The sequence below is a fragment of the Periplaneta americana genome, chromosome 17 (genome assembly GCF_040183065.1).
Source record: "Periplaneta americana isolate PAMFEO1 chromosome 17, P.americana_PAMFEO1_priV1, whole genome shotgun sequence".
NCBI classification, from domain to species: domain Eukaryota; kingdom Metazoa; phylum Arthropoda; class Insecta; order Blattodea; family Blattidae; genus Periplaneta; species Periplaneta americana.
In genome coordinates this window covers 115,744,228-115,768,595 of record NC_091133.1, presented here as the reverse complement: position 1 = coordinate 115,768,595, position 24,368 = coordinate 115,744,228, and the positions used below count along the sequence as shown (strand labels likewise).

The 24,368-nt window shown below is 34.3% G+C and overlaps 1 protein-coding gene across 8 annotated transcripts in view; it reads left to right on the top strand.

Annotated features, from left to right (window-relative positions):
* The window catches only part of Arms (Ankyrin repeat-rich membrane spanning), a 240,880-nt gene that overhangs the window by 182,727 nt on the left and 33,785 nt on the right, over positions 1-24,368 (top strand). For all 8 annotated transcript variants that reach the window (XR_011330235.1, XM_069816810.1, XM_069816808.1 and 5 more), the window contains 3 exons: positions 511-676; positions 4,036-4,130; positions 22,882-23,020. Coding sequence is in view for 7 of the 8 variants with exons in the window: in XM_069816810.1 (XP_069672911.1) it covers positions 511-676; positions 4,036-4,130; positions 22,882-23,020 (400 nt within the window). In the remaining variant the exon portion in view is untranslated. The remainder of the gene's footprint in view (positions 1-510; positions 677-4,035; positions 4,131-22,881; positions 23,021-24,368) is intronic.

The window sequence follows — 24,368 nt, the reverse complement described above, 5'->3', positions numbered from 1 at the left end:
ACCAGTTTCGAAATGGAGCTATCCATCATACAAGATAGTCGCCTTTTTAATAATTTTAACACTTTAAAAGTTTTAAGTTTTGTATTTGATAACAAGTGTTAAGTATACATCAAAAGAAATGAAGTAAAAGCTATTGTGTTAAATGCCTGTGTTAGCATGTTATTTTAATTCAGAAAACTTTCTTCTTACCATTCGAATTCCGTGAATGTTTAGATTTCTAAATATGTTGAAACATTAGTGCCCTTCTGGGTAAAACTGATATTTCCATGGGGACATCCTTCTCGTTCATCTTTTGTTTTCTACGTGAAATACACGTAGTTGAATTCAGACATGTATTTGTTTCACTAAATGATTCAGATATTATTCGTAAATGGAACTTTTTCAACTTTGAGTTATAGATCATATTTTAAGTTTACAAAGTATTAATAGGAACTTCAAAATATCAACTAAATATTTTCTTTGTAGCAATGTTTAGTCTAAATTATTAATTTATATGTGTTTGATGCACAGGTTCTGCAAATGAATTTTGGTGACTGGGAGTTGTTTCGTATGTTAATTGTGTCTTTAAGAGAACAGGAACTCTCTATCATTACTCACCAGGAGGAATTAAATTCTAAGAACGTCCGTTTTGCTGTTCCATCACATTTGGTGGGCCCACAAGCACCAGAAAGAAAAGGTTTGTATATTAATTTTAAATGTGAAATTTATTTTTGTTCTAAGTCTAATCAATCTGTTTTCTCTTTTTTGCTCCAGGTATTTTACTAATGTCAAAATCCACTTTAACAATTCTTGGATCTCCCATCTTTTTGGAAGCTGCCGCTCACATCACTGAACAAAAACTAATTTCTTTGCAATATTGCATCCATCGTTTAAAAATAATAAATCCTCATATTTCTTATTATCTTCTTAAAAATTGTTTTCTAATCCCTAAGATGACTTACTTTATGCGTACTACTCCTTTATGGCTTCTTCCATCTTTCCTACATAAAGCTGATGCTCTTTTTCGATCTAGTTTGGAAATTATCCTAAATATATATTTTACCGATACTAGTTGGACTCAAGCCTCTCTTCCAATCAAATTTGGTGGTGTGGGCATTCAGAAACTTTCTGACATTTGCATACCTGCTTTTCTTTCTTCTGCCTTTGGAGTTTTCCATTGCATCAAATCACTCTTTCCTTTATACAGTGATGCAACTGAAATCTGTCATGTGCGTGATGCTCTGACTAGTTGGTATACTTCCTCACAAATAACTCATTCTCCTGCCCATCCTGAATTTCAAAAGCAGTGGGACGTTATCTTTTCCCAAAAAATGTTAGATAAACTCATTTCTTCTTTCAAATCTGAACAAGACATTGCACGTCTCCTAGCTCTTCAAGAGAGTGAGTCTGAAGCTTGGGTCCTAAAAAGGCTAATTTGGCCATCTCTTCAGTGTTGCCAGCTAATACCAGATATCACCAAAGAGGGTAAAATAGCGATGCAGCTGTAATAATAATAATAATAATAATAATAATAATAATAATAATAATAATAATAATAATAATAATAATAATAATACTTACTTACTGGCTTTTAAGGAACCCGGAGGTTCATTGCCACCCTCACTTAAGCCTGCCATTGGTCCCTATCCTGAGCAAAATTAATCCATTCTCTATCATCATATCCCACCTCCCTTAAATCCATTTTAATATTATCTTCCCATCTACGTCTCGGCCTCCCTAAAGGTCTTTTTCCCTCTGGCCTCCCAACTAACACTCTATATGCATTTCTGGATTCGCCCAAACGTGCTACATGCCCTGCCCATCTCAAACATCTGGATTTAATGTTCCTAATTATGTCAGGTGAAGAATACAATGCGTGCAGTATAATAATAATAATAATAATAATAATAATAATAATAATAATAATAATAATAATAATAATAATATAGTATTAACAATAACGATGTTGTGCTTATTTACCACATCTCATCTTTATGTTGGGAGGTGTTTTCTAAATGGTTCAATAATTTGTAAAAGCGTAAGTCTATATTTTTTCTTCTGAACCTCTTGCTCATTATATTGATAATTAATAGGTTAATATGATCATGTGAAATGATTAGTACAAATTCCAAAAACCGAATACCACCATGAAATGTATGGTTAAGAATACTTACTTCTAATAATTTTGCTATTCTAGTTATAATTGCTGTCTCCATGCATATAATTCCTTCTTCATTATCTTCTTTCTTCAGTTCATTACAGCCTATATAAACTATAGATTCCTGAAGCGTACTCTGAATGGCACACACTTTCTCTCTTGGAGGAGTCACTGCCATGCTATTTTCTCTCTTTGACATTATTGCAATAAAAATCTAAACATGACAGAAATTTTCATTATTGTACAAGATACAGTAATGGAGGAAAAAAATTTTGAATATTTCCAAAATTTTACTGCTGTAAGCTGTACCTAACCCCTTAAAATAATAAGTAAAAATTTCAACAGAACAAGTATAAATAAAATATTAGTTGTTCTGATGAAATTTTCACTTATTTTCTTAATTAAATAACACAAATATTCAAACAACTCATAAAATAATCATCAGGCTCTCGTCTCAAAAGAAATATGGCGGCTATTTTGTTGTTCTGTGTGGCTTTCTGTTGCCTACAAGATATATCTCATATACAACGGTGTTTCCCACAAGCTTCCAATCAGAAAATTTCATTGAAACGTTTAGCGCTTCTGGTGATCAGGCAACAAAACAACGGCCTGCACAGTCTTGCTACCGGAGACTCCTCTCTCAGTTTCACCCCCCTGGTATATAGCATACACCTTCGCGTGGTGAGCAAGTACTTACAGGTGTAAGCGACTGAGGGGTGGTGGTGTGAAGGGAGGGCATACACAAAATACAGTTTTCCAGGAGCTTCATCTCCGAACTGCTACTGCGTGCACACATCATTTCTTGTTTGCTTGTCAACACAGTCAAAACAACGAGCTCACTAATCAACATTCTCGCATGAACAGGGTGCTTCCATCTATTGACTAAGGAACAATTCAGAACAGAAGTCATGACATTGCTTAAAAACACAATTCAGAAATAAAATATTTAATATTTATACAAATTATGTTCATTTATTTTAAACATGAGATACATGTGGAGTAATTTAATTTATGAAACCTTTGCATGTTATTTTTAAAATAAAATAAAGTTGTCAATCCTGTCTTGAGAGGGGTGTTAATTTTATTATCCTCGCACCACACACGAATGTGCAGAAATATAGTGCGAATTACTTTTTATTGCCTGTGGAAATGTAAGAAGTGTGTGAATAATTGTGTGGCAGTGGTAAAGTGTTTTGTAAGTTTCTAAAATAAATACTGTTGTGAAACTGAAAAATACAAATTTCTCTACGTTTAATTATAGAAGAATAGTTGATTATTAAAAACAATGAATGACCTACGCCATAAAAAAAAGTACAGTGTAGTAATTGCAAAGAGAACGAGGTGAATCAAAAATATGAAGAGTCCACTGCAAGAATGATGTATGTCATTTGGAACACATTTTGCAGGAGACGCAGTTGAAAGTTTGAAATGCTTAGCGCTCAAAGCTTAACTGAGATTTTCCGACCATTACTGGACAATGACTATCAGTGTTAATGCCATATAACTCTGTATGTACATTTTATATGTCTTAAGCTGTGCATTGACAGTCTTGGTTCATTTTCGACAAGAAAGTGACATCCATCATTCTTGCAGTGGACTCTTCATATAATATGGATGTTTATGAGAAAAACTCTTGGATTTGTGAAAGTGAAATTATAGATACATTATTTTGTATGATGAAATTGTCCAGCCAAATAACACTCGTGGTAATAATTTTCTGTCTTGAAATATTTAAATATCATGACTATAAACATTCATCAAACTCAATGAAATTATAGCAAAAATGATATTATTAGTGATAGTGTTATTTAACAACAATAACAACAACATATTATAATAAAATATAAGTTAAACTGCTTTAGTATTTGTGTTTGATTATAAATATCTTCATATTGTAGGAATGAATCCGAAAGCTAGTGGACAACATGAAAAGGAGAAATCATCTCGTAATGATGCGAGATCTGCCAACAAGCAGACGGTAATGGAGAAGCAGGTAAGCACTTTGTTTGTGAACACTATTTTTATTGCTTTGCTTACTTTCTAACTTTGAAAGAGTAATGGAACGGAGAAAAATTCTCTCCGGCACCGGGATTTGAACCCGGGTTTTCAGCTCTACATGCTGATGCTTTATCCACTAAGCCACACCGTATGATGACGCAGAATATCTGCATGGAAATATCATATGTACTTCGGTACATTAAAATAATATGATATGCGTAAATCACTTCGTGATTTAAGACGGCGCTTATTCCGTCGGATCCCGGCCAACTAGTCACTCATAACGAGTGCACCTCAGCACATGTGTGGACTTCAGTCCTACGTTCATAGACATCTATGACGTAGTGCAGAGGGTGGCCACTAGAGGGAACCCAAGAGTTGGAACTTAAACTGAGACGATTCTGTCCGACACCGGGATGGGTATCCGGTGTGGCTTAGTGGATAAAGCATCAGCACGTAGAGCTGAAAACCCGGGTTCAAATCCCGGTGCCGGAGAGAATTTTTCTCCGTTCCATTACTCTTTCAACGTATGATGGCGCAGAATATCTGCATGGAAATATCATATGTACTTCGGTACATTAAAATAATATGATATGCGTAAATCACTTCGTGATTTAAGACGGCGCTTATTCCGTCGGATCCCGGCCAACTAGTCACTCATAACGAGTGCACCTCAGCACATGTGTGGACTTCAGTCCTACGTTCATAGACATCTATGACGTAGTGCAGAGGGTGGCCACTAGAGGGAACCCAAGAGTTGGAACTTAAACTGAGACGATTCTGTCCGACACCGGGATGGGTATCCGGTGTGGCTTAGTGGATAAAGCATCAGCACGTAGAGCTGAAAACCCGGGTTCAAATCCCGGTGCCGGAGAGAATTTTTCTCCGTTCCATTACTCTTTCAACGTATGATGACGCAGAATATCTGCATGGAAATATCATATGTACTTCGGTACATTAAAATAATACTTTCTAACTGTTAAAATTTCCAACTGTCATTTAAAGGATCAATTGAACAATTCCGTAATTCACTTGAGACGATGTGTAAAACTGCTAAGGGCTACAGCAAAGGCCTGAATTCCGGAGAATGGATAAGCAAAGTCCAGAGTGTAAACATTGTCACCTATTCGTCCAAACTGCAGAGCCTGATTGCCCTCATATTCAAATTGGCAGTTCTTCTCTGATTCCACTGTAACTCTGCCGCCACAGTCAAGTTGGTAGATGTGTCGACTCTTGTTCCATTCCGGAAGTTTATTATGCAATATAAATTCCTCTTGTACAGCACCGTCATTATTTCCCTCGTCTGTTATGCAACTTCCATCTTCTTGTTTTTGTTTTCTTCGACATAAGAACTTGCATTTTGTTTCGTCGGAATTCCTGATATCATTATTGAAAAACTTTTGTCTGTGTTTATCTTCTGTAACTTGCAGTGATGTATACAGTTTCTTGCTGCATTTATGAAATGTCCAAGATCCACTGCTCTGCTTTGAGCTGTCTTTGTTTAGTCGAGCTGGACTCCATAATCTCTTAGATTTTGACAATGTTATGGTATTGTCACTCCTTTTAGAGCAGTACATGTTGTTCAATCCAAATAAAGTAGAGACTATCAATTCCCTCTGAATATAATCTGTAATAGTATACTTGTTTTCTTCAACCACCCAAGATGATATGTTTTCAGATGAAAGATTTTTGTTTGTCATAATATTCTTGGCAGATTTAATTGCAGTTGTCACTTTCATGTCAAGGGTGATTCTTTTGGGAGAATAGTCAGTATTATTATTTGAAAACTTGTAAGTCTGTGCAAATACACTGGGATGTATTAATTCTCTTAATTTCTGCTTTTCGCATTCTTCTGTACTTAAAAATGACGATAGAAAAGAATTAGAGGAATCTTTCCACTCATCTGAATAAAGTATACTGTTTCTGTGAACATTAATATATTCTGAATCATTTAAAAATAAGTCCATATAATTATGTAATTGTCGATATTTTACCACTGGAGGTTTGGCAGTCATATCAATGTATAGGATCTCATCATTAAAAACTGTCATGTTGACATTATTTGTCAAAAAAGTGGTACATGTCTCTGAATTATGCACGAGTTTTGGTGGATGCAGTCGAGTGTTGGCTATGGCAACAGTTATTTCTCTTGGATACAAGTGGAAAATCACTGTCTTGTATGTAATTTGACCTAATTCAACAGGGAGAATGTCTGCTCGTCCATGGATTTTGAACTTAGTTCCCCAGGTATTAGATGTTATTTCTGCAAGAATATTAGTTTCTGATGAAGTTAGAGATTTCTTGTCTTCTTTCAGTAGCTTTTTGTTGATGGCTGCCATCTTCCCAATATCCATAAAAACAGAACTGAGATATCTTGGTTCAGAAATAGAAAAGTTAATTCCTGGGCCTTGCTTAGCCGATAAGAGTGGTAGGAGGCTGCCCATGTGTTCTAAGTACAGAGTGATAGCGAGGTCACCCTCATTCACAAGTGTACAGTAAAGCCTTTTTCCATTTGGAAGAGGCCGACATAGAAAATATTTCCATGTATGTTTGTCATGTGGTAGTGGACAATAAATAGTACGCTCCATTAAAGACATGATGAAAGTTCCCACACTTGGGGGCAGTCTAAGAAAAGACGCCCTATGTTTAGATTTCGTTAGTTGGCACACCTTAACACTGCAAAGCATTTCTAAACTAGCTACTTCAGAAATGTTGAATATCCATGCTATGTGAAGTACATGCCCAGAAGATATAAATAATCTCTTATCCCCATGTGCCCATGTGAGATCTGATATGGGATATGATGTCCACCGCTCATTAACAGTACATATTGGAGTAGAGTATAACAGCTTTCCCAACTTCGAATAGATTTTGAGGATGTTTGTAAAAAATGGTTCAGAAGTGTCACTATCATTACACAGTGGCAGTTGGTCAGATCCGGCAACGGCCAACATTTCTCCAGACCTGCTCCATTCCGTGCAGATTTTTTGGAGCTCGGTATTTATAATTTTTGGAAATCGGTCATAGTAATCATACACGAGGTACACATATCCTCCCTGTAAAGTTACAGCCAAGAGATACACAGAATTATTCCACATAGAAAATTCTGCTGATCTATTATGCAAAAACTTAGGGCAGTTCCAGTTTAAACAGGTAATTGCTGTTTTCCCCTCCCTTTGCTGCTGATGAAACTGCCAACTAGTTTGAGACTCAATATGATGCAGATCAATTATGATCACCCGGGCATCTTGGGTTCCAAATAATAACCATTGATCGTTGGGTGTCAGGGTGGCACAAGTGAAGATATTGTTTGGATTGTTGTAACTTAAATTGTACAAGATCTGCCCCCTCACATCTATATCGAAGAAATGGTACATACCATCCTTATGGCATATCAACAGTATCATTCCACTATGCGACCACATTATATCAATCACAGTTCGTTCATCTTTGTGCACGGTAGGTTGCTCACGAATATCACGCTTGAACTTGCTACACATCATCCACTGATTCTTTTTAAGTTTCCATACACAAACCACGTCTTCAGCATCACATGTTGCAAGTTTTCGATTCTTTTCATTCCACTTAACAATTACCACTTGAGATCTGTGGTGAGATGGCCTGTGGTTGTAATTTTCCCTGAACAAAGCTTCGCTATCGTAAGTGTATTTTTTTGTGCTTGTATATGTGATTCCAATATTCCCTTCACAGTTGCTGGTGACTAACCATCCTTCATCTTCATTTATAATGTCACTTTTTTTGTCTGTGCCCAAAACAATTCCTGGCATCCATGACATGGATAGAAATTGTTCTTGGCTGATATTTATACCATCTGAATCTTGTTCAAAGTACACATACATTGCCACGAAATTAATTTGGTAATGGTTCTTATTTACATGCTAAATGAACTCTTTCATGACACATTTCTATGATAACTAAATATTCTAATCACTGCCTGCTGGATCGCAATTTATGGCTGCGCAGTGTTACCACTGACCAAAAATAAAAAGTACCAGATTTCTCTGAAAATTGTACCAGATTGTACAGATTTTTTCTATAATGTACCAAATTTTTACCAGCCTAATTTCCTCGTGAAGACACCTGTACAAATTACAAATACAGAAAAAAAAAAGCGTGAACACATTTACATAGACAAGGAGGACTACGAAAATAAGGAATACATGTATCTGCAAACATGTTTTATTTGAATAAACATCATAAACGTTTAAGAAAATTCACAAACTTTATTTTAATATTATAATATTGCTGAAAACCATTGCTGAACAATACACAATTGGAATATATTGACAATCGTACCAACGTTTCTAAAGTTGGTAAAATATTTAGGACACTAGAATAACAAAGTGTTTAGGCCTCTACATTGTGACAAATACCATATTGCGAATTTCAGCAAAAAAGAAAAAAAAAAACCCGAATAGTAACTAGCTATAGTGAAAAATATAATACAATACACAGAATTACAGACAAATGACATCATAATAGCCAGTCCAGTCCTGCTTTTTGGAGCAGTGATAGTTATCGTAGTAATCTATGTCAACAATGGGTCAAGAGGTGAATGAAAGAAAATAAAACTTCAATACCGGTTTCTAATTATAATTAAATAATTATTTACATTCTCTGTTAATATGTTGACCTATTGAGCTATAAATCTGATTGTCAGCTGCCAATAATAATCACAGCCACACTTCGAATGAGCCTTTTTATGGTGATTACTTTCTAGCAATGCTGAACTTAATAAAACAGTAGGCCTAGTGTCTCCAGCGAATAGGGATTATAAAGAATGGACACTGAGCGAATTTTCCTGTGTTTTGTTTCTCTGTGCGCCAGCGTTTAGTTCCACTTTCAAGCGCTAGAGGTAGTGTAATCGAGCATACGCTAAGATGATTTATTGAGAATAGAGTTGAGAAACAGGATCCAAACATCGCCTACCTTATTGCATAATCCAGTAACGCTTTGCTTCAAATAAATTCAAGTTAACAGCTTTTCCTTATTTCTCAGTGACAAACTAGTTGTAATAATAATATTTTATATTTCAGATATAATACATTATATTATAAAATAATGTAATACATTATAAAATTAAGTATCGAATTCGTTTAATATTTGTATAATAATGTAATATAGGTATATGGTTTTACTTCTCGTAAGAGTTTTGTTTTTCCATTTTCAGCGCTATCAAATCATTACATATTTTAATTGTTGTTGGGGGTCAACGTCTCAACTCTCATTATAAAGGAACTCTACAGTCTAGACATTACAGTTAATGACGGATTTATTATTTTATGGATCCAGTTTATTTTATTTGAGTACATAATGTACCTAGATGTATTAATTATGTGTTATATTTCCACTGTGTCGACTGCTAGCTGGTGTGATGTCAGCGCCAACTCTAGGGAAAAAGCAGAATCTCACGCTTTAGCTGGCTTGAAGGTCATTGAAATCAGTCCGGCTACATCAAAGGTACCGACTCGAAGTGTCCATTCTTTATAATCCCTATTCTCTGGTGTCCCTATAACATTTCCATTGTTTGGAAGAAATTGCTATTTTACAAGCAGGAAGTTACTATCATACTGTCGTTAATTCGAACCGTGATTTCCAATAATCTCTTAGCTCGATTACAGGAAGCATATATTTCTTCGTAAATATGTTTAGGCCTAAACTTGTTGAAATTTTTTATATCAGTTTCAGCTTTATTTTTATTACCTGATTTTAATAATAATTTTAGTAAACTCCTAAAGCATACTTCTATAATTATATTTATGTGATAAAAAACCGTTAATTAGAACTTGTGTTTGGATGTAGTATCGCTTAGAAAAATAATTTTTAGTTAGTTCGTATGAAGTTTAAAAATGAATAACTATAATTAATATTATTTTGTCTTTTTCTTTTATGTAATTGCTGACACCTGCAGTATCAGGTACGGTATGTGCAATTAAGTACATCTATGTTGTACATTAATGTACCATATTGGATGTTCATAATTGATTTATGTTATAGGTTTCATATTTGTTTAGAATTCTGGACATAGTAGTCATGGTTTTAAATAAAATATAAAGAGAACCTCATTCATTGTTCCATTATACTGCATTCACATTGTGATATTCGACATAACACTTGCAGTTTAACAGTTTAACTTATTTACGTAGTAATCATTGTTTGCTAGCATTAGACAATTCAGTTCACCACAAGAACATGCAGTACTTAAAAAACATACATATCCTTCATTTAGATTGTTCGTACCAACCTTTTAGTCACATTGATGTGAAGGACTTTGTCTTCTTACTACTATACAAATACACAATTTATCACTAGGTTTATTGGAAATATTGGATTTCATTATTTTTATTATTGTTAGATAGCGTCAAATGGAGTAATATCGGACAGTGACTTTTTTTGTTTGTGTTAGTAGCAGTCTGCTGCTTGATGTAAATTTACTGCGCTTTTGCAGGGTGATTGTTGAATTAATTATCTTTGATGTGAGAACATTATTATTTTTTTATTCTTTTGTGCCACAGAATATCCATTGTTGAGTGACAAAACAAAATCATAAAAACCAATTATTTTTATTCCAAGAATACTTTCAAATGTGCACTCGCAACCATCATTTTCTGCTATTTCTTTGCAAAACATCACCATTCTTGCTTGTGTAAAGTGAGGTAATTTTATTGTATTTCGAGTCAGTTATTTAAAAAATCAGCATACTAAGGGGTGTTATCTGACAAAGTGCATAATGCCATGTAGGTACAAAACTAAGTTAGATGTGAAGCGCAGGTGCAATTATTATGATCCTAGAAATATAAAGAAGGCTATTGTCACTGTAAAAACAGGCAAGTTGTCTTATCGAAAGGCTTAAGAGAGTTTGTAATAGATATGTTGAGTAAATATTTTTGCCAGGTTGGTTATTTAATTTATTTCGTAACATTTAATATTATTTTAGGTATGTTATATAGTTAAGGTTCTTCTTCTTCTTCTTCTTATTTGGTATTACAGCCCAGGTGGGCCTTAACCTCCTCTATGGCTCTCTTCCATCCTTCTCTATCCATCGCCAACTCCCTCCAATTCCTTATTCCTAATCTATTCACATCCACTCGTACACAGTTCCACCATCTTTTTCTCGGTCTTCCTCTTAATCTGGTTCCATCTGGGTTGTTATTGAAGACAATCTTCACTTTCCTTGTTGTTTCCATCCTTGTGACGTGTCCCAACCATCCTATATCTGCTCCTCTCAGGCTTCTTATATCATTTACAGCTGAACTATGTATAGTTAAGGTTATATTTGTTATAATAAAGGAGCGGTAATTTTTGTCTTTTTTTTTAAATATAAAAATGTGTTCGAAATAACCCCATAGAGGCAAGAACATCGGACATTTATAAATAAGCAGTGTCCCCAATCACCTTGACTATGGGGTGGCACCAGACAGTTTTTAAATTATTGTATTATGCTCATTTCTGAAAGCCAGCACATCATTTGTAGATTGTCACATTCTAGAGATACATAATAATGTATAAGCACAAAAAACAGCAAATTATCAATCACTACACAAGTGGTAAGAACTTACCTATCTTTAAAAAAATATAAAAACTGTCCATTATCACCCATTTGGCGGTACTTTTCGCCTATCATAAATATTTTTAAATTGCGAATATAATAATTTTATTACAAGAAATATGTCGCCAAACATTACAAATTACACATACATTCAAAAGTTAACATTTTACATTTTTTTTGTATCACATTTGTAATGAATAGTGTATAGAAAGACCATAATGTTAGTAATAGTATTACCAAGAAGGCACCACTTATGAGGCAACTAGGCCAGGAGATAATGAGGTAGGGTGGCCAGTTCCTTTTCCTCTCCAGTCGATACATCGCCAATTAGCTACATATTACAGTAGTCAGACTTCAGATGCATATAAACAATTGTTCTTCCTCTGACACATATCGTCAAGTGAGATGTACTGCCTGATAATAGATGTACATATCAGCCAGAACCTCAATCAGAGGATAAAGGATGTATTAGGAACAAATAGTTGTGTATGTTTACAATGAGAAGATACATTCATCTTGACTAAAAACAGGCCACATAGTTTTATAAGTATAGTGCCAGTTGTTATGCACAGCAGTGTATCCACTTAGAAGCTTCTTGCACACTACTGTAATGCACTTATGTGTTTGTACAAAATATCCTATCAAAAATATTTCCTTTTCTTTCCTTTTTACTTAGTTCGTTATTATGCAGATACTTATTTCGTGCTATTAATCTTTTAATTATAAATTGCCGGTATACTTTGATGTATGGTACTTGAAATGTGCTGCAAGACATGTGCAAATAATTCTGTTTTATGAAGTGATGAAACATTAACTTTTTGTAGTGTAGGCTTTCACGGCCAGAGTCTATAGATCTAGATTCATTTTCCGGGCTGAGAGGCCATGGTCTGTTGGTTGGTTTTCGACCAGATGTTTCGTCTGCAACTACGGCAGACATCTTCAGTAGAGTGGCATACCTGAGGCAACCTGAGGCAACTGATCCTGTGGCTGGTTGTGCGGGCGTATTTATTCTGCGACTAGCAGGCCGAGGCCTGTTGTCGCTGCGATCCGCACTGCTTTGTTCGCTGCTCCCGTTCTGGGTTCCGCCCTTCTGTTGTAGTGGCTTCTTATCTGTTCTATTTAGGACCGGGTACCAACATTTGTTAGCTTTACGCCTTCTTCCTGCGATTAAAGTTGTTATGTTTATAGATTTCGATTGCTTCTCTATGTAGACGGGGAAGAAGTGTGTCGTCGTGCTCAAGATGTCCGTGTCGTTAAATCGTATGTTATGATCGCCCTCTTGATAGGCATGTGCTGCCACTGCCGATTTGTCGATCTGTCTTAGGCAAGGTCTACATTGGTACTACACAGCGGAGCATCAGGACGAAGTTGACAGAACACAACAGGATTGCCGCCTAGGACAGATCGACAAATCGGCAGTGGCAGCACATGCCTATCAAGAGGGCGATTACAACATACGATTTAAGGACACGGACATCTTGAGCACGACGACACACTTCTTCCCCTGTCTGCATAGAGAAGCGATCGAAATCTATAAACATAACAACTTTAATCGCAAGGAAGAAGGCGTAAAGCTAAACAAATGTTGGTACTCGGCCCTAAATAGAACAGATAAGAAGCCACTACAACAGAAGGACGGAATCCACAATAGGAGCAGCGAACAAAGCGGCGCGGACCGCAGCGACAACAGGCCTTGGCCCGTTAGTTGCACCATAAATATGCCCGCACAACCCACAGGATCAGTTGCCTCAGGTACGCCGAGAAGAGTTTTGCGACCTCGGATACCACTCCACAGAAGATGTCTGCCGCAGTTGTAGACGAAACGTCTGGTCGAAAACCAACCAACAGACCACGGCCTCTCAGCCCAGAAAATGAATCTAGATCCATTAACTTTTTGTTATAAACATCAAAAGCAGAATATTTCCCTGTTACTGTGGAAAGAGAATATTTTGTGACTACTGCTGTAAGTGCTATTGAGACTAGCATCGTGCATTACAGGCATTGTGTTTGGTTCAAGTTTGCTGAGTCTCTGTAGAACCGAAATTCGCTCGAACTTGCCCCTTCTAGTTCGTGACCTTTCCTTCCTTGCCTTTATCCTTTAACTGCGCAAAGATTTAGAACAAATCTTGTGAAGTCTTATAATAGTAATGCAAATAATTTTTATTACAGAATTATGATTAAACATGAACAGAAATATACAGAGAAGCAAATCACAAATTATTTTAAATACATGTCATTGATAATCCATGTTGAATCTTTCGTACACTACTTTTAACACTTGAATATAAATAATTGATTAAATGGCGATCTTACTCGTGTTAATTGTGTAAGCATGTGCGGCTTACAGCTGTTTCGGTGCTTCTTCACACCATCCTCCGAGTCTACTAGATCTCGGCGTCATCTCGAACTTCGCTGCCTGTTGTGTGGGTGCGTTCGATTGTTGAAAAGTGTTGAAATGTGGTGTCAAATAGTGTGTGTGTTTACTATATGAATTATGGACAGAATGTGTAATTATCTTCTTCACAGTTGCTCAGCAGCAATAGATGTGTGACTATACAGATGATGAAAGTAGAATAATATGAACAGCATAATATGAAATAAATCCCATAATTCCAAACTATATATTATTATAACTTATATTATCCAACCTGTTTATAAAATAAAATATTCATTATCATACTACACATTATTTTAGCTTACAATACCCTACCTCTTAGTAAATAACAAATGAATTTACTCTCATACTACACATTGTCACACACTATGTTCGGTTCATTTTGTTGAGTATGGCAGAGTTCGATATTTGCCGATATTCACTTTGCAGGAGGAAGCCTGTCATATTTGTTCGACCATATTATGAAAATATTTCTGTCCTCCTCTACCAACCCTTTATGTTTTAAACCATTTGAGAATTTTAGCATATATCTAGTGATTAGTTTTTCATGTGGAATAAGACGAAGTTCATAATGTCTTGGTTTCCTCTCTCATGTTTGAACTTTACACAATAGTAGTCAATACTATGAACATATACGTTTTTAAAAACATATTTTCTTTGATTTACTTATACGTACATTTCTGTGAATGTTTAGTCATATTAATAACAACAAAAATTATCTGTACTCATTACTATGCGTAACTTCGCAAGATACATGCTTGACATCTTTATGCAGCTATTGCATAAAGGCGCAGGGAGGGAGGAAATAAGAAGAGCACTGAACATAATAATAATAATAATAGTTTTATTTTTCCTGGCAGAGTTAAGGCCATCAGGCCTTCTCTTCCACTCAACCAGGATCAAATCACATACAGAAAAATACATACCGGTATACAAATATTAACTTAAAAATAATAATAAACATAATTAAGTAAAAAAGAGAGATTGAATACATATACACAATCAGTATTAACTTTAAAATAACAATAATAAAAAAATATATATAATAAAAAAAGAGACTAAATACATAATCACAAACAGGAAAATACATTCTAATATACAAGTATTGACTTAAAAAAAAAAAAAATTAATACCTATGAATATAATCTCACAACTAAAGGAATAGTACAATTAGTATGATCAGCACAGAACGTGTTACATTGAGACAATGACAATTACCCAGATATTAGTGTTAATGGAAAAAATAAAGTAATGACTGTGTAAAATAATAATAATAATAATAAATATAAATTATACTTAAAAAATTAATTCTGTGCATTTAAAACATTTCTAAACAACCTAATTTTAAACAACTGAGGACTAAGACTACCCCTGATTTCCAGCGGCAGCAAATTCCATGAGCGGGCCATGGCTATTGAAAAAGAACTTGAGTACAGAGATGTCTGATGACGTGGTATTGATAGCAGCAGATTGTGCTGTGAACGTGTATTATGATTATGATGTGAAGCTAGGAGAGTAAACCAAGAGGCAAGGTAGTTGGGTGTGGAATCATGTATAATTCGATATAGCAGGCAAAGGGAATGTACTAAACGTCGATCTTGCAAGCGGAGCCAGGCGAGTTGTAGAAAATATTCCGATATATGATCATGTCGGCGGATATTGAAAATAAATCGGACGCAGACATTATGTACACGTTGAAGTTTTTGAGAAAGTTCAGCACTTAGGTCGCTATATAAAACATCACAATAGTCAAAGTGAGGCATTACAATAATATGGGTCTGTACTAGAATTGAGCTTAGTAGGAAGGAAATTTTTCAGGCGTTTCAAAGAATGCATGATAGAGAAAACTTTTCTACAGATATATCTGATTTGCGTATTCCAGTTCATATTAGAGTCGAAATAGATGCCGAGGTTTTTTACAGTAGCACTGAAAGGAATTATTTTGTTGTTGAGAGAGACAGGCTGAAGGGTGTTCATATTAATGGAGGAGAAAGATTAAACAAATGCAAAACGAACTTCGGTTCTAGGGAGACTCGACAAACATGAACCGAATATAAGGCCTCTTACTGGTTTTAAACAAATTCGGTTATTTTAGTATACATGCGTCACTTCTACATATTGTTGGTTGCCTATGAAGTAGGGCGAAGTTTGTAATATCTCGTTATCCCCTCTCGTGTTCGAACATTGCACAACACTATTTGAGAAAACAGTCCTGTCACATGCATAAGCCATATGGTATTAAGGAATACTGCCGGTTCACTTCAGATAATTCTGTTTATTGGAATGGCGTGCATTATAATGTCAAATTTAAATTGATTTATTACAGAGAGTGAACAATTTGATAAATATAAAAGACTAATTTATATTTAGCACATATTTAATATAAAGGTTTTCCATTTTTGAATCTTGCATACTCTACTTTTAACACTTGAATATAAGTAATTGATTAACTAGCAGACTTACTCATGTTAATTATGTAAGTTAGTGCGGCTTACAGCTGTTTCGGCACAAACACACCTTCAAAATATACAGAAAAACCAACCACCACCACCACCACCACACACATACACAACACATCTAACCACCCCATACAACACAAACATGCTGCATTCAGGACAATGGTACACAGATTACTCAACATACCCATGAGCCAACAATACTACAATGAAGAAGTGAACACAATCAAATACATAGCACAAGAAAACGGTTACAATCGAAACATAATAGACAACATCATAAGAAAGACAAAACAAAAACTTAACAAACACAAAAACACGCAAAACACAACACAAACACAAGAACACAAGAAATACATCACACTAACATATGAAAACAAAAGCACACATAAGATCGCATCTTCATTCAGAAAGCAGAAATACAACATAGCATACAGAACAGAAAACACACTACAAAGACATCTCAACACACTAAAAACACAAACAATAAATACGACCACACAGGTGTATACAAACTCACATGTAATAGTTGCGACAAGTTCTACATAGGACAGACAGGCAGATCATTCCAAACACGCTACAAAGAACACATTAAAGCAATAACCAGAGGACACAATACATCTACATACGCCGATCACATAACCAATGCTAACCATACATACAATAACATAAATGTGGACATGGAAATTCTACACATACAACCAAGAACCAAAACCTCAACACACTAGAACAATACGAAATATACAAACACACTAAAACACACCCCGATCAAATTCTCAACAATCAAATGCATCCACATAACAGGCAAAGAAATTCGAGATGACGCCGAGATCTAGTAGGCTCTGAGGATGGTGATGTAGCACCAAAACAGCTGTAAGCCACACAAACTTACATAATTAACACGAGTAAGTCCACTGTTTAATCAATTACTTATAAAGTTTTCTCTTTTTCTGTGTGTTGCAGAAAATTATATTATTTCAACGAAATTAGTGTTTTTTTGACGTTCTTTTAAAATTGTTGTACTAAAGTATGAAATATTTAAGATAAAAATCATAGGCCATATCCACCATTCGAAACATACCAGTAGCCTACTCTGTAAGTGCAGTACAATATGGAACTCTACTATATAAAACACACATTTAATTCATGTCGTTTATTGATACTGTAAAATATTATCCACACTTGTAAAATAATGATTCTTAAAATTTCTTTAAATATTTTGAATTCACACTTACAATATAATAAATTGTTATAATAATGTTGTAGCTTTGGACTAAAGTTGGACTTTAGTTAATAGGAGGTAAGTGACTCACAACACTAAGTATTAACCCTGACATGGGATATATCCTGAAGTCCAGTCCACCTCTTTCATATCTGTTGAACCTTGCTTCGTCATTGGAAGTGAAAGTTATTGTGAAGTAAATAATGCGTTGTCATATTTATTTTAACAAAAAATATGTTGAACCTTTTTTTTTTTTTACCATTGATGTTCGTCTCTGTGGATTGTCGTGCATATGCATGAATATTGAGTAAAACCTCTCCAGATGATATTAAAAAGTGAATTTTATCCTTGTTCCCCAGTTTTTTGTCATACATAACCTAGTTTTCTGTAACAACAAAGCTGTATAGCTTACATAGAACAATGTTTCTCATTATTTTTGTAGCTAATTTTCAATTGCAATGCACTTTTCAATATTTATTCATTGTACAGTACTATTGTAAATCTACATAAAAAAATTTCATGGAGATATCTTTGATATTTCCAGAGAAAGAAAATAAAAAGTAATTATATTGAAAATATAGAAAACTCACGTTTTCTTAAAATAATTCGTGAAAGTGTAGTCCGTGAATGTCCGTGACTTTAATTCTGTATTTTAGAGCTTACTAAAGCAGGGTTGTCAGATTCTCTCATCTCAGGAATCCAGGACAGATGATGATACTGTGTACAGTAACATCACTAAACATTGAATTAATTAAATTTGGATTGCAATTGTTTTTATGTATTTCAACTAATTATATAGGGCCTAAGCTTTTAATTTTGTTACATTTTTGCTAGATTATTAAATTCCATTTGAATTCTTGATAAAGTCTGGGAAAATAATGTCATATTACAGCCTGATTTATATGGAAAAAATGAGTGATAATACAGTGTTTAAATCTTATCAATAATAAATCAACTTCCAAAGAGAGTAAAGAATAAAGATATTGTATAATACCTAATACTTTCTATAGTACTGGTACTATCGTTTTTATTTCAGTATAATCTGATAGGAGTAGCCAGGCAACATTGACGACGACATTCAACGTAGATTGGACATGATCTTGAAAAAATTTTTAAAATAATTTTGTAGAAATGAGAAAAAATATTGCATTTTTCTAACTTCTCTTACATTCTGGGACAAACTTAACTCAATCTAGGACACAGGACATATCAATAAAATCCAGGACAATCCTGGGAAATCCAGGACATCTGGCAATCCTGTACTAAATGCGAATATTAGCTATCTATAGATAATATAAAGCCAGTGATAGAAATAGTGGCTAAAAAGTAGCTACAAATTAATATCATTCCAAATTTCGTTACTCAATTTAATTAACATACAATTCAAAATTGTATGCGGGTATTTATAAAAAAAATACTTAAAGTTCAATATGTTTGTACCAAATTATAGTCTGTGCTTGTACTGTATCCAAAATCTATTCACAGTACATTATTTTAAATGTAATGCAGTTCGTAATCTGCATATAATTTGTGAGAAACATTGTTCTGAATACGAAAAACTTGATGTAACAGCATCATCACTTGGGGACAAATGAAGGATGTTGAATACATCAAGGTTAATATTACCATGTAGATATATTCTTCATTAATAATTCATACATTTAAAGCTTTACCTATGTACAGTCTTAGAAAAAAGTTTTATAAGTCCCAGAAAGGTGGCACTGCGCATGATCAGAGGATGAGCGACCTGATTCACCAGAGAAGGATTAGTTGAGGTAATAAAATTAGTTTTGTTTCGTTGTATGTCTGATCATGCGCACTGCCTCTTTTCTGGGATTTATAAAGTATCTGTGGGACAAAACTTTTTTCAGAGACTGTACATGTTTTTTTTTTTTCTTTTTTTTTTTTTTCGTTGTTGGTAACTCTATAGCATCTATTAGATGCTTTATGGTTGTGCTGACAGATGGAGCACATAATGTTTTGATAGCCATTTTGAAAGCAACAAAGATAGATAAAAATGTTCCGTTTTGATTGTAGCACATTTATTATATATTATACATCATTTTTAGTTATTTATTGAGTAGATATTAGTTTTTACTTTCTTATTATAGAAAGTCTAAGAAAAAAAATAATATGGTGCTGCAAAAAAATCGATTTACATATGTTCACGAAAATTAATGTTTTCACAATTTTATATACATAGTACCGACAAAATTTTTTTCAGTGCACCACATTTGTTTTTCTCTAGGATGTTGTTAATATCGATTATCAAGTCAATTCAACAAGGAAAATGCACGTGAACTAGACATAATTTTACCACAGTCTAGTATATACAGTCACGAAGGGAATATGCATCCATAGATAGTTGCTAAGCACTAGGATCGCTACTATCACCTCATCACACACAATGCGAAATAGTTTCGGCACAGTCTATTGTTCCTAGTACCCTCAACAACTCAAGCTTCGTGACTGTATATACTAGACTGTGATTTTACAATAAAATCAACTAGTCTTTATTAAAAAAAGAAAGAATAAAATTGGAATTTACTTCAGTGTGTTCTAATATTACTTAATTTTTTTATTACAAAATGATGCTGACACGATTATGTTTTACGTGATTATATATAAACATGTCTTCAAATTCCGATACAAAGAAAAGAATGCAGTTATGTCGTCATCATCACCAGGGGCCTGTTTCTCAAAACTCATGGACTAATAATACTAGTCTGTACAGTCTGTGTTTCTAGAAACTACAAGGTTAAAGTAGTAGTTACCAGTTCACAGACTAGTAATATTGGTCGATTTCATCAGTTCATAAGTGATTCTATTTCTCAAAATGCTAATCTAGTTGATTACACTAGTATTCAACAGGAATATTCCTTCAAGACTCTAAAGACTGGTGATTTCTATATTATGAGTTACCAGTGACAATCTTTCTCAGATAAACAAAATATTGTAGTTATTTTCTTTTAATATCTGGTTTGGTGATTCCGATTGAAGTGATGAAGAAGTTGTGAGAAGAGCTAAAACTATATCGAGAAAGAACAATTATTATTCCTTTACGGGAGCATTGTTTAAATATAATGAACAGTTTAGGTAAAGTACTGAAAAGCTTGAAGAGTTGTTAAATATAGTGGGACCTGCCATAACAAGACGAAAAAAAACAGAAGTCCTGCATTACCAGAAAAGCTTCAAATACAAATTGCTCTACAAATCGGGATGTTGATTATTTTCCAATGCCATCTAGTCATTCTGTCCTAGACCAGCAACACTTGCAGAATTTTTTCCTAATAATCTAATACCAATTCATCAACTGCAGTAATTTTTACTGGCTTTCCTCCTCCACTGCCAGTTCTTCTGGCATTGTCAACTTTAGCCTACGAATTAAATATAAAACGACAATAATTTATGAATAGATCAAATATAAAAATGAAAAAAAAAAAAAAAAAAAAAAAATTAGCGAATTTTTCATCGTCATAAGTGGCATTCATGTTCATACTACGATACTGTGAACTTGAATTGGTACTTATCAAAATTGCTTTCTTAATGTTGAGCCAGCAAGTGTCCCTAACGTGTGCATAATCTTTGTTCTGAGGTATCAGTTCCATATCCTCACACATTACAACACTTTTTGTCCATTCGTTTACTTCATCATTTTTTGTTAACAAGCTTGAAAAAGCACCGTATAATAATCCTTTGATTCATTAATCATATTGAGTATAGTTAATTTGCTTTCAACTGATGGAATTTCAACCGAAAAGAGAAATCGAAACCAAAACACAAACAACTTAGCCTTCTAATATCAAATAACAATACCTACCAATGACTATAAACAAATGAACTCAATCAGCTGACTAGTGAAACAGATCATGTGACTAGTGAAAAATTGTCACAAGTTACTAGACTGGTAAAATAGTTTGAGAAACAGAATCTGCTAGAGCTGGTGAAATATACTCTGGTAACTAGTAACTGGTGAACTACTAAACTACTGGGTGTTCAGTTCAAAGTGTGTCATGGCTCGCTGTATGCCGTCATGTGGCTAGCCGATGAGCCTAGAGAATTCAATCTTCCTACACTTCTGCAGAGGTGTATAACCTATGAGGCAGAGAAGTTGCCTAGCAAGTACGGCATTCATTCTGAAGAGTACGTACCGATACGTACGGTAACGCTGGTAGTGGCAGGAATGTGAACTGTTTGGAGATATGTACTGTCGGGATATGGGGAGAGGGTTAAGACGATTACTTACGTATTTGTTGACATTAACTTCAACGGTCAACATGGACACGGAGCATTTGATTTGTGTTGTGGAATGTTACCGTACGCAACCGATGATAACAAATACCCTGCATACGACTTGCCGGCGCAAAACACAGTTCGAAAGAGGTTATGGTAACACACAGACCGTACAGACCGCCATCTGTTGCTACGACATTCAAGTTATACCGTACACGTTCTCAAGTTCAGATTGAAGAACGCCTTAAATAATAGGCAACTTCTCTAACATATAAGCTGAAACTCGCTTCAAATCGGTGACCCAACAACAATGACGTCATGACACACTTTGAAATGAACACCCAGTAGTATTTTTGAGAAACAGGCCCCAGGAAACAATTAAAATAAATGCAGATTTTGTATTTATTTCAGAATAAAATATACAATATTTCACTTATTTTCATTAATAAAATCGTGTGTATTGTATGACTGTTATGGTTAAGGTTATTATTTTAATTGAATGTATAAGATAAATGTATGGTAGTTTATCATACGAGTAGCCCTGCATCTGTTTTTAATTTACAGAATGTCTATCTTCTTACTGCAACAGTTTTGTTACTTACCATATTATGTCACCATGTCACTTTAATATCAAACTGTTGCTAGAGTGATGAACACACAAACACTCAAAATTGTTCGGAAATTAGAAACTTTTAATTTTGTTAATACTTTCACAATAATTATTTCATCTAGTCCTGAATCTTCTTGCTTCTATAACCTTAAAAAGTAGAATCGACTTGTAAAGTAACTCAATATCACAAGAAGTATAAACAGGTTTTCTATTTTAATTACAAGAATTTTTCATCAGTGTGTATTGTACGACTGTTGCAGGTGACGTTGGAAGAGCAGATGATTTGTGGTGCCCTTCAGACACTCAATGAAGAAGCTTGCGAAGATGTCATGGAGGAGACTGAGGAAGAAGTAGAGGTACCGTACAAGGCTACAACTTTAGCCCCTCCATCAGAGCTAGGTGAGTCAACAGTCATCATCAACTTGAGGACCAGGTCTATGGACAAGGACGAAAGTGATGTGGATGAGATCCACAAGGTGGAGGATTTAAGTTGAGATTTTGTTTTATCTTTTTAAATTTAGCTGAATATATTGCCTTAAATTATTGTTGCCACTGTCCGTAAATATTGCAATAATACTAATAACCATTATTATGGATCTCAGCAATGTTCCTAACAATGCCGTTTACAACAAAGAGTGTAGGTATATCCGTATAAAAATATTGTGTTTTTTCTGAGAAAGAGCTGTATATAGTAATCTTCTTTATCAGACACTAGAACCCTGGTTAATTTATAAAAGATTTTTAGAAGTGTCTTAGTGCCAATCTGTTTTGATATTGACCATGACTCCGATATATAAACACTGCATTGCCTTTCCTTTCAGAAATAATTTTATTAAAATTCTGTGTAACTTTTACTTACTTTGCAACCGAATATGATCATCAGTGTATGAAAATCTTGTGAGTTACGTTATACACTTTTATTAAAATATGAGCAGTATTATTTTCGAATGTAAGTATGAAGACTTCTGTAATTATAGATGTTATATATAGATCAGCGGTCTATAATTTTTTTTATCATAAAAGTGCACATTATACATTGGATGGTAAAAGTTAAGCTCAAGTATATCCATATAGACATAGTAAGTAGTTCATCTTTTAGTCTTTGTTCATTATTTATTTGTTATCGATTTGCTTTGTAACATTTAATATTTAAATATAATAAAAGTCTAAAAGCTTTAAAACTTTAAAAAAACTTCACTGTGTTAAAAATTTATTTAAGAAGGTAATATGCCGTGCACACTGAAGTTTTTTAAGGTCTTAAAGTTTTTAGACTTTTATTATACATTTAAATTTTTATTCCTTAGTTAACTTCTAATTTTAATCTAGTGTACACTACTCTTTATTGTACCAGTTCATGAGATTTTACACTACTGGTAAATGATTGTGTTAATGTTATCTTTTTTTAATACATGGCAGTAAAAAATTTAAAACAATGAAAACACTGAAATACTAAATGTTTGTCACTGCTCTGGATATAACAGTATTGTGGCATGCCTATGTGTCAAATCATGAAGAAAGAAGAATAACAGTTTTAGAGTAACTTTTCAGTTCCATCTTCTTATCTTCGGCTTCTAACCAAAGGATCTGAAGTTCAGCCCTGAGCAGATTCTGTGAAAATTCCAGTGGACAAAGCAGAGGTTTTCTTTGAGTACTTCAGCTTCTGTGATTTTCATTCCACCAATATGCTGTTACCGCCATATAGTCTCATCTGTTTTTTCTAGTCATCGTAATTTAAGAAAGTTGTAGA